This window comes from Crassostrea angulata, chromosome 6, assembly GCF_025612915.1.
Source record: "Crassostrea angulata isolate pt1a10 chromosome 6, ASM2561291v2, whole genome shotgun sequence".
Taxonomy (NCBI): Eukaryota; Metazoa; Mollusca; class Bivalvia; order Ostreida; family Ostreidae; genus Magallana; species Magallana angulata.
Window position 1 is genome coordinate 3,812,062 of NC_069116.1, and position 16,738 is coordinate 3,828,799.

Below are 16,738 nucleotides of genomic sequence, written 5' to 3' on the forward strand. Positions count from 1 at the left end.
CGAAATAGATACATCGACACACTGTATTGTTGCCATTTACATAAAAAAGCTTTAAGCTTACAGTAATGCTATTAATTTCACTACACTCTGCTTAGTTAGATTATGTGTCTCGGGACAGGCCTACACCACAGTTAAAATGCCTCCCATATACCCGTATAATGTAGCAAAAAATTGCAGAATCGCTCCGAAACGATTTTGGAGAAAATTATCGAAGCTGCATTGAAAAGAACAGTCAAATTATCCATAATAAACAATTTTGAGGCTGTTAATACCTTTCATCTAAAAATTTAATTCATATCAATGAAGAATTCAATACTTTCTCCAGTAACGTTTTTCACTCGATTCGAGTTGACGTTCGAAACTATCGTGATTTTTCATATTAAATGCACTGAGTTAGAGTTATCACCCGAATTTCCTCTATTGAACAGAATATATATCTATATGACAAATTTTCAATGAAAATTTACACGTATTTGTAATATCGTTTCTGAGTTTATCCATGCAAATCTAATATTGTGGAAAAAAAAACTAAAGACCCCCCCCCCCCCCCACGATTAAGCGTGAATGTAATGCGCATGCGCAAGATTGAAAAATCCATATGATTTCCGGATTTTTAAAGGAATTTTCGTTGATTATTAATTAGCGAAGCTTGATTGAGAAAAAATAAAAACAAACTGGTAATCTTCAAGTGCCAATAATGTTTAAAATATATAAAACAGTACTCTTCAGATTTCTCGGTATTAAAGCCCAACAAATTCGAGTCTATTATTTAAATATAGTAGTATAGATACGCACAAAATTTGCTAACAAAACAAACGACATAAAAGGGTACCGCGTTTTTTCGCTTCATGTTAAATTTCACCCTGACGACGAGACGGGTATGGATGTATTACGACTTTGTCATCGTTGTGAATAAAGGTCAAAATGATCATACAAATAAAAATGTGTACGTTTTGTTCGCTAATATTTCTGAAGTTGCTTTCTTTACAATCGATGCACAGCATGCGGGTTGAATAACCCCAATCATTCGGGGGACGAAATTAAACGGTTCCTTTTTCTAAACATTTCCCGTAATGCATTTTGGTTTGTTTTTTCGTTTGCCCAAAAAGAAATGATTTTTATTTAATTGAATATTTTAACTTTTAAAGGAGACTGATTCAGCTGGTGTTAATATGAGAAAGTCCATAACTTTCTTAGATAAATGGTTTGTATGGAAAAACATTTGATTTAGTGATAACCAAAAAAATCGGACCAAGCAGCTTTAAATGGTTGACAAAACTTAAGTGCATTGTCTATCAACGATCTTTTACGTCATCATTCAACCCTTGTTTTATAACCTCCGTAAAATATGTTCTGCAATTGGATCAACCATCTTAAGTTGTATTTGTTTGTCACGTTTAAAGAATATTTACCAATTAATTTTGACTTTTGTTTTTGTTCGAATTGTATGTCTATCTGTGAGGATCATTTTCTATCTTATCTGAATAAGGTTCATTTAACAGCCATTTAATCTGATACGTCTCGGCTTGAAAGAAAAAAAGTTTTCGTCTAAAAAAAGAAACACAGTTTGAGTTTTTTCCTGGTTCGTCAATTCTTTCACTTGCTATTGTGCTTATCAAAACCAAGACGTCCTTATCTAAAACCAAATCTGCCATTGTCTTTAAAAATATTTCGTGGTGAGTTTTCGGTGTATTGTTTCCTACAATTGAAAAATCTTTGCATCACCTTTTTTGCTCAACATTGGAGTTTTAAGAACAATGTAACATAGAAACGGGGTGTTTGTTTTTCTGGTATTTTTTGGTTTATAAAAATGAAATTGACATGAGCTTTAGAGGCAATACTAGGCAAAAAGGATGCAATGGGACACTTTTTAAAAATCTGTATAAAAAATCTCTTGATATTTCAAATACAAAATTACGAATTTAAAAAACAACTATAATCATGCATGAATGTTATTTATCATTGAAATATGTAAAATTGTTATGCTTCATTTGGTCACATTTGTCATCCTCTCTGAAGCTAAACTAGAAATGTTTGTCACCAACAAAATGTTTGGGGTTTTCGAGAGCCCAGGTTTTCTTTTTTAATTAAAAAAAACATGTTTTATTCATTATCTATCTTTGATTAGGTAAAATTAGTTGCGCAAAAAGAACTCATGAGTTGTGCAATGCCAAAACAATATGAATTCAGAACTTTACAAGTAGCTATATAACAAGAGTGTTGAAAAGCGTCTCTGAATGACCCAAAACGCTTTTTCAGCATAATAAGACATTTATGGAAAGCAGACATGGTTTATGGTTTCTGTAAGCTGCTGACGTGCGTTTTGAATTATCGCTATTATTCCTATGGTAAATATGTATATATTATAATGTCTGTATTATTGTAAAACCACATTTTATGCCATTTCGTACAACAATATATAACATAAACCATATTTTAATTTGTTTAATTACGATATGGTCAATTCAATAAATTATTCAAATCAACATCTCAAAGGGATGGAGAAGATGAAAATAAAATACAAAATATCTTATCCGTTTCCGAATTTCTTTTTTCCCCCACCAAACGATGCCGAAAGTCACGATGATCAAAACCAACAGCGGGACAACGATGGCCACAACAATGCTTGCATATACCCCATCGCTGCTGGAGAGAGTCAATGTACTGTTCTGGGTCCTTTGATATTCGCCATGAGTATGAATATTTATAAATAATTTATTTCAAGAACACGGCCTTGCTGTAATACATGCTTATATGTGTGGGTTTTTTTTGTATGGCATCAAAACATTTGCACCAAAGAATGATTAAAAATGTAAATGGGAATTGCCTACCGTATACTTGATAAACATCCTGTATCTAAAAAATAATTGTTATTAAAAACGAATTCATTATGAATTACGGTGTTGCTATAATGTGACATAATATAGTTGAGAATAATTGTGCAAATACAAAATCTACATGTATTTTGCTTTAAAGTTAGCTTCTGTAAGTTTGTTGTAAACAGGGCACAAGCTAAAACACAAGCTAAAACACGAAATTCAAAACCAGAACCTCATATACGTCAACTGTTATCCTACATTCCAGTTATCAGAAGGCTTACAGTTAAAGTTGAGGCCTGATGTATAAAGCTGGTTTGGACAAATACGTGATGCAATTTCTGGCCTCTAATGTTCTATTTGCAATGTACATGGGACATTTTCCTGAAAATACAAAATTATTTTTGAATATTTAATTGTTTAAAATGCATATTATCTGGATTTTATTATAGTTGATTTTACTGAAAAGAGAGAAAGAGCACAGAAAGTCGTTTTACAGGACATCGCCCATCGCCCATACACGCATATATATCAACGGTATACCCCAATTTGATCTAAATCGCTTTTAATTATTAAAAATGTGCCTTCTGTTGATGATTTGGTGAAATAGTTTAACAATATCTTTAATAAACAAATTTCTATTTCAAGACCAAGCAAGAACCTCAAAGAATATCACATAACAAGGGATTTTTTAAAAAGATATTTATAATTTAATGTCACAAATCACCTGCGCCTATGCGATTTAATAGATAAGTTGCAATGCTAGGATACGCTCGTCACGTGACAACGAAGTACATATGAGGTCACAAAAATGCATCAAATATAATGTTTAACATTAATATTGTTGCCAATATATGTTATTCAAAAAGCAAGTTAAGTTTAATCTCACACAGTCTTTGTATGGATATAATTTGCAACGCGTCAATAACTAATGATAATGTATTGTTGATGTATCTTGTTTTGAGAAAGAAAATATGAAAATGATGTCGTTTATAGGGAAGAGAGTGCTAAAAAGTAAAATGGAAATTATTTTTATTAATTATAAACTATTTTTTTAAAAATCGGTTTGCAATGAATATTTGTTGGTTTATGTTCAACCTTTTTAAGATGATAAAGTTATTTTAATAGTATAATTTACCTGTCAGATGTCATACAGTACCCTGAGCCATATCTGTTTTGGCAGTATGCCAACGGAAAGTTAAAAAAATACACAATACAAATTAAAACAGGTGTTCCATTGTCAACCTTTTGTGATAAAACAACTGATTGATCTGATCAGACTATTTATTGCCAGAGTGCCTGACACAAAACGACATAATGCAGATTGAAATTGTTTCCGTTGTGTTGCCTAAAGTACATTATTCTATTAATGAGTACGACATGCATAACAAGGCATAACAAGACACTTCCTTAACATCATTTTACTATCTATGGTTTGCAATGAATCAATGTGTCATCCATGAAAATGACATTAATTATTAATATTAATTTTGATATGTGCGAACGTTATGGGATACCCCATGTAATAACACCATTTTTAACAGTATTTTTGATGCAGGTACTTTCCAAAGGAGCTGGTCTGTGGGTGTAATAATTCCATTTCTTAATCAAAGTACTGAAGAACTGTCGGGACTTGATTTTATCGATTATTATCAATTTTAAAATCAACGATATGTTTTTTTGCATGGCAAGTAGTTTCTAATCTGTATTTGAATTACGCACATTTTTATAGTATGAATTCTCGAACTTTTCCGACAAATACTTTGAGAACACTTGAATTCCATCAAACCGTGTATCAGTAATCGAAATGTTTCTAAAAATTGTACACATATGGATCGACGCAATATTGAACTCTAGTCTCGTTCAACCAGATGCTCGGCTGTCTCCGTTAATCTCCGACTACAAAGAGAGACTCTCTGCTTCTCGGAAATTTACGGATACAGCCGAGCGTCTGGTTAAACAAGACTACATGACTATATTGAACTCTGGCGTAGGAATACAAACTACTACAAAATATAATTAAATCGTTCGTACTATATAAAATTTGACTATTTTTAAGGTATTTATAAATACGTTTCCTTGAAAACCAATGGTACAGCATACAGTACATCGAATATATCTATTATTTTCAAGATCTAAGTATTGTCAGCTGTGATGATTTGTGCTTAGGTCCAAACACTGTTTCACTTTCTTTCACTTTCGGTTTGCCAGAGTAACTGCATAGGAGAGTTGATTAAAATCAACTCCCAAAAATGGTAACACCAATGATGTTAACAATTACAGGCCTAGGAGATAACTCTTCTTAGTAATCTGGCAAAAATATTTACCACAGTGTTGAACAAGAAGATTCCTTCGCTGGTTTGCCAACAATAGTATCGTAAGCGACGCGCAGTTTTGGTTAAAGCCAGGTTATAGTACCACAGATGCCATTTTCGCAGTTACTTATTTAGTATTTTTGTATATGAAAAAGAAATTATTTGTTGTTTTGTTGATTATAGAAAAGCGATTGAAATTGTGAATAGAACGAAGTTATTGTACAAACTTCTAAAAATGGAGTCACGGGAAAGTTGTTTATAAAAGCATATTTATTGTGAGATTTGTCGCCTTTTCTTTTTTAACTATATATTACTGATTTTGAAATGGATTTTATACGAAGTTGTTGTGAAGCTGTTGACTTTAGAGACCTTTTGTTTTTCTTTTAATATATGCTAATGACACTTTGTTTTTAGGTGAATCACGAGAGAGTCTACAGGATGTGTTTAATCAATTGTATTAATTTAGTAATGATTGAAATATTAGTGTGTACACTGATTAAACAAAAAAAAGTTGTTTTACGACATGCGAGCAGAATGTGTAAAATGTTGCCTGGACCTACGACCAAAAACATGTAGAGATTGTTAATTGTTTCAAATATTTAGGAATCATTCTGAATTTTAACGTTACACAGAAAACAATTCCAATGCAGGGTTGGAAATATATGTTTGGCATTCTGAAAGTATGAAATGAAAGTTATTTAAAAATTGAGACTAAAGTAAGCATTTTTTAAACACACATACTAGTATGTATCTAGTGTTCTTAACTATGGATTCGAGCTATGAGGTTTTCATTCTAGTGACGAAATAGAACTTGTTCACACAAACATTTGTTTTAAAAGTTAAAAAATGTACGTCAAACGTCATGGTTTATTAAGAGTTAGATCGTCTACCTGAGTATTATACGTAAGTTGCTCATTAAGTACTGGTTGAAACAGAAAATTGTATATTATCAATATATATGAGGAAATGGTCTCACAGCTGATACCAAAATGGTGTTTTAATGTCAGATAATTTTTAGTATCTCTGGTTATGAACGAAATCTGGCTTTCATAGAATGTGGCTAACTCTAATGTTATCTTTAAAAAATGTAAAGCAGAGGTTGTCCTATTTTTTTTCTACAGGAAAGAGGCGCATTTTTAAAAGAATCCTTCAAATGTCTGTTGTACAAGTATCTCCCTGACACTTTTCCCTAACAATTTTATTTGTGTAAAAATATTCCGGAAAACCTTGTTGCCCTTTATACAAAATATAAACTCTCATCACATTTTCGAGAAATGAGATTTTGGGGAATACTATACGGTTTCCCGTCAAAAATGGCAATTGAGCTCATGTTTAAAGAAGTAAATCTAATGTTGTGAATACATGATACTATTTGAGATTGATTGGGTCGATGTGGTCTTACTATGTTTTGCTTGGAATTAAATATATATTTTAAATTATTTATTTTTGATGTGATCATGAACTATTTTCCCGAAACCTACCTTTTTTAGAATGTTTATCAAGCTCATCAAGGTCTCCATTGTCTTTGATATGTTGTAGATTACAGTTGATATTTATTTCTTTTCTTCTGTGAGGGGTCAGCAGAGGATAAACCTTGACGAGCACGTGAAATTCTACCAGTAGCCATGCTATCCGTGTTAAAGTGAGAAAGGTAATGATAAAAATTTACTTAAAAGTTGAAGTAGCTGTTAACTGCAAGAACACTCAAATCATTTTCTTCATTTGGCGGACGCTGATTTTTGAAGAGAGGTCCGTGGCATTGTTTGTTGGATGTGATTCTAAAGAGTTATAAAAATCACAAAAAGAATTTAAGAGAAATCTGTTTACTTTTTCAATTTGCTGCAGGTATGTAGATCTCGCAACAGCACTTATCAAGTGAATTTTGTAAAAACAAGTCTTTATTTAATACACTTCAACACAAAAATAGATTAAATTGCAGATTACTTTCACATGACAATATAACAACCTCTAAAGGAAATGGAGGCCTTTATGTCGCTCTACTTCTTTGTTCGAAAGACTTTCTTATCCCATTGCTACCATGTTTCATATAATTTAAAATTTCAAATACTATTCATTTTTGTTTTAAGTTGACAACCCTTACTTCTATATTATTTCTTAAAATTAAACTAGCTTAATCTTATATATTGTGCATTAACAATATTTTTAAATATATACATGTAGTAAAACGCACTTACATAGCACAGAGTTAATATATATATATATATATATATATATATATATATATATATATATATATATATATTATCTCATGATGTTTTAAATACCCCCTAGAATGAAAAAATGACATTAGCAAACCGTGAACCGTTTAGAGTAAATAAATGTAGCAGACATGTCCTTAAAAAAGGTAATACAATTATACAATCACTCGGAATTAGAATTCACAGATTTACATGGTTTTTGTGACTACAATGTTATACCAAAATAATGGTTCTTTTTCCATTGAAACAAGTTTTTCTTAAAAAAACGTTCGCAAAATATATTGTTTATTCTGACAATTAACATCATGAAATCATTATGAATAATTAAACTTCAAATTGTGTTAATTATGATATTAGCGTTACATTAAAAAAAAAATAACAAACAAATAAAGGAAGCGGGATCTAATTACATTTGTTCATTGATATATTTCGTTCATAGCACCATGCTACTGAACATTGTAACCTTTGGCTATACCACAGTTGATATAATCTGTCAAATCGGGAAAAGTTTCAGATGAACTAGGCTCGGATCGATCAGAATTGTTAATCTGGTCAAAATACATTGTCATTTTCCCGTCGTATCTGACGTCAAAGTATTCGTTAGAGTCTTCATCTATTGAATTGTCTCGTCTCAAACAACGGTTGGAAAACTCCATATCGCAATTGTTCGCATACAATTCTTCATCATGGATTCCATCTGAGCATGCTGGAGGTTTTACACTTGAGTTTTGCTGGTCCCAGACTATGTCGTGAACCGATTCTGTGAGTGTAGGTTTGAAAGTTTTTCTGCCAGCTCTCTGTTGTTTTAGCTCTGAAGTGTTAGAACGCGTTTTTTTTCTAGCATGTTTGCTAGAGATTGAGTATATATATGATTTTTGTTCAGTGTTTTGGTCGTGAGGTTTTCCAATATCAACAACATGAGTCTGTAACTTTTTTTTGTTTTTCTTACAAACTGTGATAGGTGAAATGTTGTTGATATTAGAATTCTTCTTTCTATGGTGAGATGGTTCATCCGATGTTGGACCTGCACAATAAGACGGACTTCCACTAGTTGTTAAGTTTTCCGTGTGACCGACAGACGGATTTTGATGCTTAACTCTTAAGGTTAGGCGGTTGTAAATATCGGATGATTCCGTGTTACAATCATCAAGTTCTACTGATGTCGAGCGTTGAGTTCTAAAGTCGGCATCAGCAACATTATGCAAGGTCAGTATTTCATCTAAGTTAAAAAAAAAACCCACATAATTCTTTTACAAGTAACGAAATTATGGTTTAATTTGCACTAGTTTTGATTAAAAAAAACATTCATATTTTTAAATATCTCATTCAAAATTAACCAAAGCCACACTATTTTTTCTAATCATAATTTTACCTTCTCTTTTCATCAGTGTTTTTGTGTACCATATCCTTTAAAACATTGAGGTTAAACAATTACGTATTTAAAGAAAATATTGTTTAAAATTTTATAATCATTCAAGACAGTGACTATCTTTACCTGATACAAACCGTTCCAATAATTATTACTGTGAAGACAAATATACAAACAGCGACAATGGTCTCTTCCAGGTACTCCCTTCTTGTTTCGGCTAACAGTAAATATGTAAATACAGCGTATATATTTAACTTTTAATACAATTACATCCAACATAGCACCAAAAAAGATTTGCTTTTTATTAGTAGGCAATGTTTTAAATTGATGACATATTGCATTATTATTTATTCTGTCATTAGGCTAGTTTTGCTTTGAAATTCGCAACAAAACGAAATTTGTAAAATTTTACATTAAATGTTTTACATAGTTGGCTATGTTTCATCGATAATAACTGAAAAAAGGAAACGAAAGGATGTAAAAATATATGAGTGGTGTATCATCAAATCACAATGTACATGTATGTGGTTTTTATTTTTTTACCAAAAATATTTTGTAGCAAGTATGATTGCTGTTTGCAATAAAGATATATTTGTTAAATATTGTTCTAATGTAATTACTTACACATGATTGACACATTATCTGTATAATCTTTCCTTGTTGTTTCAGTCATTTCTCCCTCTGTCAATTCAAAAAATTTTAACCATGAATAAGGTTTTTAGATTACTAATTAGGTGAAACACATCGTTTCATGAGTTTATTATACTTTCAAACTTGCATCATTTGCATAAAAGGGGGACCCAATTTTAATGTATTACAAAATCGTACCTAAATCTGCACAGTTTACACCTGTTGAGTTACACAAACAACCTCTCGCTGCGTCACAGTATTCGCCAAGTGAGCAATCACACAATCTACTGCATTTCTGACCAAAGTATCCGGGTGGACAGGGTGAGGAGCAATTTAAACCAATAAAGCCCGAATCACATTCTGCATAGATTTTATGTTTCTCATATCAATATCTTTGAATCATGACTTACTGTCATGGTTTAAACATCAAATAAATAAATAAGTAAATAAATTTAAAACAATAAATAAATAAAAAACTTGAATTATATTGAATAGATACACATGACAAAAATCATGAGCTATACTGAATATATACACATGACAAAAATTTAAAAAGTTTAAGTTCCCTAACTTATGTTCTTAAAAACAATGGATTCTTTAAAAAGTAGTTTAGAATATAGGAACCTATGAAAACTAACTCTTTTGTTCCAAGTGTGGGACACAAATCGACAAATAGATGGTTTTAAAATATATATATATATATATATATATATATATATATATATATATATATATATATATATATATATATATATATATATATATATATATATATATATATCTTTGAAATATATAAACATTTAAACAAACTAATGTCTGCCCTATCAATTGTTATCATTATATATTCTTTAATATTAATTGTGTGATCAACAAAAGTCACATGATCAGTGTCCGTTCTCCCCTTGACTGTAGATTTTTTATATAAAAAGCTGCAATTCAAGCCACTACATCTATTAAATTATAATTTTTTAAAATTATATTTGTTGTACATGCTGGCATTTTGATAAACGTGTGTCTGGGGTTAACTTTTACGTGCTGTTGTATTTGCATAGCACGCCACTTTCAAGAATTGTTTTAAATTTTGTGTCAGGATGGATAGACTTACTTTTTTTTTAAAGATCGTTGTACCAAGAAATAAATATTTAAACAATACAGAAATATCTTCCAAAACAAACCGTGAAACATTTATATAAACGCAAAGTCTACGAAAATCGATGATGAAGACATTCTGAGTCCTTTACTGTTAATTTTTGACCGTGTCTTACCGAGATTTTAAAAAATATTATCTCCACACAAGAAGAACATTTAAAAAGTTGAACATAGTTGATAATTGCCTCAGAAGATTTTAATAAAGAATGATACTATTTAGTTTTTTCTAACCATATGCTTTAAACTACTTAACATACTATTGTATTCAGTACTCTTAGTAAAATCCCGTACATACAAGCGGAAATCAATTATTTTCCTCATAAGTTGAACATCTTCAATCACTTAAACACTCCGAAATGACTTGGTTTATAAGAAAACTATGTTTAAGGTTCCAAATCTTAACACATGATGCTTTATGATATATTATACATACCTAAACAATTATCCCCACTTTTATAAAACCCGGTGCAACAATTTATTACTGTACTGAAAAACAAAATAAGAGTAAAATTGATTATAAATCTTTAACAATTTAACATACTTAGTTTCATATCAAATAATCATTGATTTGCAAAGCGTCAATTGCAAATAATGATACATAGTAAATGTAGTTGCAGGTAGTTTTGTAATAAAATCAGCTATAAGGAATTGATGCTATTAAGAAAACGGGATTATAAAAGTGAAAGGCTAATTTGTATTATATTGATAAAACTATTTCTTTAGGGTAGTACGTCACATACATTTGATTGTTGTTCTTAATCTCGTTTATAATATGATAAAACTATTTCAATTGCAATTTTAACTTACCTGTCAGGTGGCATACAATAGCCCGGTCTACGTCTGTTTTGGCAGTATACAAACGGATAATTGAAAAAATACACAATACAAATAAGCAAGAGGTGCTTCATTGTCTACCTAGTTTGGTGAAACAACTGTTTGGGATGGTCAAACTATTTATTGCTACAGTGCCTGACACAAAATGAGGTGATGCAGATAACAAAATATTTCCGTTGTGTTGCTTATTTAAGTATATTAATATATTTATATACAGAATACGACATGCATAACAAGGATATAGACACTTCCTTAAAATCATTTCAGTATCTATCGTCTGCGATGAATCGAAGTGTTGTCTATGAAAGAGAAATCTTTAATAATTTTGATATATTTGAAAAAATTATGAAAACACGTGTGACAAAACCATTGCAATTTAATTGTAGTTGACCCATCATTAAAATACACACAGTAATCATATCACTATGTATATCATTATGGCGTGTCCATACCTGCTGCTTGCTCTAGATCTTTATCAAGCTTGAGTTTGGCAGCGTCATTACAAGCAAACATTTTTGTTTTGTTTTATCTCTAGGAGTATAAAACAAATTTCGAACAGCTTCAAAATGCTTTCAAGTAAAGAATGTATCATTATATCAGATGTACTATATCCTAACAGCTAATTGACATTTAATAAGTTTGGTTGTTAAAAAAAATTAAAAGATTATACACAAAAAAGTATATTATTAACATCTAAACAATACACCTAAAGCAACATAAATCTTTGTGACTAGCGCAATATTGAATTTTTGTAATGTAGGCATGTTACTCCATTTTAATTTCTAGCTGCTAATTCGTTTTGAATATTAAAAAACAGTTTTTATGGATTTTGCACATTAGTTTTAGGTTTAAACGTTGAGTTTTCCTATCACCATTCCAAATGCAAACAAAAACATGGCCTAAGCTTTGTTTACATAACAGAAACCTGCGAGGTCTCTATCTCGCTTATACTTCAACGACCAGCAATCACAGATTGGTTAACAATAGAAATACTTTACTGAGGCATAATAGGCATTAAAACGGAGATAAGAATTTTGACCAAAACAAAATCATACAAACATATGAATTTGTCAAATCTAAGTTAAAGCAATGCATATCACTGTTTGTCAAACGAAATACGTTCTAAAGTCAATTACACATGAATAAATAAGATTCGAATGAAAATATTTTCAATATTACTTTATCACATTGAATCTGTCGACACTGATTAAATTTGATAAGTAAAAAACTATCTACATTTTACTTTCATTACTTTTTTAGTTTTTGTTTAAAACCTTAATTGCATCATCGTATTGGCCATTCCTCTCACTCTGTAATATATATTACGATAATTGTTTTTGAATTTCCTGATTATTAACTTCCTTTACATCGAATATACTGCAATACGGAAACAATATTTTTAAGCGTTATTGATATAAATATATCAAGTTTTGGTTTATTGTATCCAACAACCAAGAAATAAATAACTCTCAGGGAAACAGAACGACAGTTATTATTTTGACTTTATCGATCGATCTGAAAAAAGAAGATCTTAAATGTTTAAATTCAAACTATTGAATAAGACAAAAAGCCTATATTTATTATAAATCATTGTAATTCAATATAATGATAATGGAATAAAAACCGCTTTTTTTTTGACAAATTTGTATCTGTTATCTAAAATTGTTTTGGTTTGTAGTTCATACATATCTATCGCCCTTGCAAAAATCATAAATGTTATTAGAACCATCAAACGCAAATATTTGATTGGTATTTGAGCAACATATACAAGCAAGTTCGTATGAATTGTTTGCAAATGTGTCATTAACTTCAAGGTCTCCTTATATAGCTTTACCGGTATTCAATATAGCATTGAATGATTCATTTTTGACGTCGTCGTGTCAATAACTGCCGTCAGGTGAGCAGACAAATTGAATAACGCGCGTTAGCGCGTTATGATAATTTGTCTGCTCACCTGACGGCAGTTATTGACACGACGACGTCAAAAATGAATCATTTAATGCTTATATTTACATTCCCTTACTGAAGAAATCAATTGTTTACTTAAATAAATCGATATAAAGTGCAGATCACGGAGGGAGTGAATAAGTAACAGCAGGAACAGCTGTTTTGTAAAACCGGTTTAAACTGGTTTTCACATAGACTGTTGAGATGAGATCGACGAGCATGAAAATATAATCCATGATAAATAACTCTAAAATGGTGCTTTAAACAATAAAGTCAACTTTTTTGTTGAATAATTATAAAACATGGTGTTTTTACAACATTCATGAAATACATTTTTTAACAAATAACATAGAAATCACTGTTTGAGAACTACTTATGTAAATTACTCGTAAATTCATACGCAGTGAATAGGTGTTGCATTTAGAGGCATTTAAACGTCACGGAATTTAATGGAAAAACACAGTAGAATGTAAATATCAGTCCTTAAGTATTACTACGTTCAAGATTAAAGTTACAAATATTTATGTTACTTCACCCTTGCACCAGATTTTGTATTATTTGTCGAATTCATTAAAACAAACATTGCAGCCTGAATGAACCTCTTTACAGTTTAAAGATTTTAATTTTGATTGATATAATTTGTTTCTCATGAATGGAATCGTTAATCAAATGCATTACATGATATACTGTATTGACATTGAACAAAAGCAGTATTTAATTAACATGACATATCTTGCATAAAATTAGTGATATAGCTTTCATTTTGTGCAACAATTCTTTTCAGAGATATACTTTACGTCAAGATTTAGATACAGAAATAACAGGTCATTCTTTGAACACAATTAAGGTTTTATTTACAAAACTATACAGAAGAGGACACATTACAAAGATTATGACATATTTTGAATGTTCTTGTTAACTGTCGGGGTAATTTGTTTCATTAAAAAAAAAGAGGAATCACATTTCCTGTAAGATATTTTGGGTTCTTTTTCAGATTTTCTGTTTCCTGTCCAAAATAGTATTTGAGCTCAAAAGAAGAAAGTTAACATTTTTAAAGACAGGGTTCTATGTGGGGTTGATTAGTTCGATTTAGTCTTTGCTATGCGTTATAATACATCAGCGATACGAGTCTAAACCATCAGCGTTTACATAATCCGACAAATCAGGAGCAGTTTCAGAAGAAGCTGACTTTGTATGATCAGGAGTGTTATTTTTGCTTGAAGACATTGCCAAATATCCGTCGTAACTGACGTCAAAGTAATCATCAGAATCCTCTTGGTCCATTGGGCTGTCTGTTCTAAAACAGTTGTTATCATATGCTAGGCTATCATTGTTCGCATACAGATCTTCATCATGTGTCGATATTGAAGATTCTTCAGTTTGGTTTGGTTGTGAATCGGTCTTACGAACGGCTGCAGCTTGACAAGTGTCTGTAGTTTTGAATTTCACAGTTTTGCAGCAGTTTTTCTGTTGTCTTTGCTTCAAAAAGGCATTTGGTTGCTTCATTTTTACACCTTTGTTTGGAGTTGAATATATATCTAATTGTTTATTTTTTGTTTGATCATGAACTATATCCCCGAAACCTTTCTTTTTTGAACATTTATCAAGCATATCAGGGTTTCTAGTATCGTCGTTACGCAGTAGATTCCAGTTGATACGTATTTCCTTCGGTTGTGAGTGGTCAGTAGAGGACAACCCGTGACAGGCAGGTGGGTCTTCACCCGTGGCCATGCTATCCATGTAGTAGTGAGATATGTTATGATAATTTACTCGAAGGTTTAAGTGATTGTAGACTTCGGGCGATGCCACAACACTCAGCTCATTCTCTTCATTTTGCGGACACTGGTTTCTTGTGTGGAGATCCTTGGCATTGTTTGTCGGATGTAAATCTACAGTACATAGTTGAAATTTAAAAAAAAGCCATTACACAGAAACCTAATGGAAGGTAAATTACTCAGGGTAAAATTAATTACTTCTAGTGTAATCTTCAGTATGGGTGTTCTTTTTCTGTATATCATTTAAACCATGTTTAAAACATTTTTTATTTGTATTGTATCTGTATTGTTACCTTTTCTTTTTTTCTTTATAATTACATACCGTATCCTAAAAAAGAATCATCACTGTGCTATAGACAAATACTTTTAAAGGTGAAACAATACATGTACTTTGATTATAAATTTACAAGCATAGTAGTTTTACCTGATACAAAATGAGCCAATAAACAAACAGGCGATCATTGATATCAACAAAGGGAGGACAGTATTCATTATGAATTCTCTATTTTGGTCAGCTACAAGAAAACAAATGTGAAATCAATAAGATAGTGTTAAAAGTCCCATACTTTTTAAATCAACAGAACACTAACTAGTTTTCTACATTTTTTAAAAGAATTGATGGGTCCATAAAAGAAACTTATCTCTTGATTTGTTATTTCAGTTCATTTTATTAGAAATATTTATCACAGGATGAACCTCTGCCATTCAGTTAACTGAAATGTGACTGAACGGTAACTGAAAGGTAACTGAAAGGCATAGCTGTGCCATTCAGTCACCTTTCCAGAGCTTTCAGTTAACATTCAGTTGACTGAATGGCAGTGGTTCATCCTGTGTATTAAGCTTATGACAATTTTTCAGTTTAACGAAAATGCTCGTTCGGATACTAGTAAGCAAAGATCACAATCGTTTGAAAAGACAATGTTAAAAGGAAGTTGAAATAGTTATCTGTTACTTTATAGATTTTTTATTGTGCATTAGCTGCAAAAACTTATTAGGATGACAAAGACTATCGGCTTGTTTGAAAAGATATTATTGTACATTATTTTTCTTCGCTGGGGCGTAAATGCATTTTATTAATTGATTAGTTATAAAATTATGATATTTTGTAATTTATCTTTAAAGTTACAGATATGGCTGCATTTCTTCAAATGTAAAGGGCCCTCTAACAAAGATTGTCTTTTTTTTAAATAGAATTTTCGACTATCATAACCTATTATGAATTACCAGATTTATAATACAATTTTAAATAACTATTTCCAAACTACCTCGCAATAGGATTGATTTTGTGGTGCAATATTACTTTTACATTGCCAAATTTGAAAGAATCGGCATTTTATATCTCATAGGATAGTTCGAAAACTCACAGTGACCTGACTGGGTTTTAACAACTGTCCTTCTACTGACTGTCGTCTGCTCTGTTTGCTCTGTCAAAACAAAAGTTTTAAACATGTTAACGTATGCTTATTGTCATTTGATTTGATTCCAATAACTTTGAATACGGTTATAGTCTTTCATACCTCGATGTATACAAATAACCCTTGTTTACTAAATACCTTCATCGGTACAGTTTCCATTGGTTGAGTTACACAGACACCCTCTTGTAGGATCACAGTATTTATCAAGAGAACATGCACAGCGTTCGGTACACAGACGTCCATAGTATCCAGATGGACAGGTAAATGAG

General features: G+C 31.1%; 3 protein-coding genes across 3 annotated transcripts in view; all 3 read right to left on the reverse strand.

The window, feature by feature from the left end:
* LOC128189531 (protein draper-like) overlaps positions 1–16,738 on the reverse strand; it is a 64,819-nt gene that overhangs the window by 3,965 nt on the left and 44,116 nt on the right. The window lies entirely within an intron of this gene.
* On the reverse strand, positions 7,611–11,481 carry LOC128189532 (uncharacterized). Its single transcript, XM_052861182.1, has 7 exons — positions 11,306–11,481; positions 10,932–10,984; positions 9,548–9,709; positions 9,344–9,400; positions 8,846–8,936; positions 8,723–8,757; positions 7,611–8,569 (listed from the first exon to the last, which is right to left on the reverse strand). Exons 1-7 carry the CDS (start codon positions 11,404–11,406, stop codon positions 7,797–7,799), a joined length of 1,272 nt encoding a protein of 423 aa, XP_052717142.1. The 5' UTR covers positions 11,407–11,481; the 3' UTR covers positions 7,611–7,796.
* On the reverse strand, positions 13,764–15,229 carry LOC128189533 (uncharacterized). Its single transcript, XM_052861183.1, has one exon. The coding sequence runs from the start codon at positions 15,017–15,019 to the stop codon at positions 14,396–14,398; it is 624 nt and encodes a 207-aa protein (XP_052717143.1). The 5' UTR covers positions 15,020–15,229; the 3' UTR covers positions 13,764–14,395.

Excerpts from the sequence above, each read along its gene's own strand:
- LOC128189532 (XM_052861182.1), bottom strand. The coding sequence starts at position 11,406 with ATGAAGCACCTCTTGCTTATTTGTATTGTGTATTTTTTCAATTATCCG. Across the intron at positions 10,985-11,305 it reads TATTGTATGCCACCTGACAG|TACAGTAATAAATTGTTGCA; the intron begins GTAAGTTAAAAT and ends TTTGTTTTTCAG. Across the intron at positions 8,570-8,722 it reads AACACTGATGAAAAGAGAAG|ATGAAATACTGACCTTGCAT; the intron begins GTAAAATTATGA and ends TTTTTAACTTAG.
- LOC128189533 (XM_052861183.1), bottom strand. The coding sequence starts at position 15,019 with ATGGATAGCATGGCCACGGGTGAAGACCCACCTGCCTGTCACGGGTTG.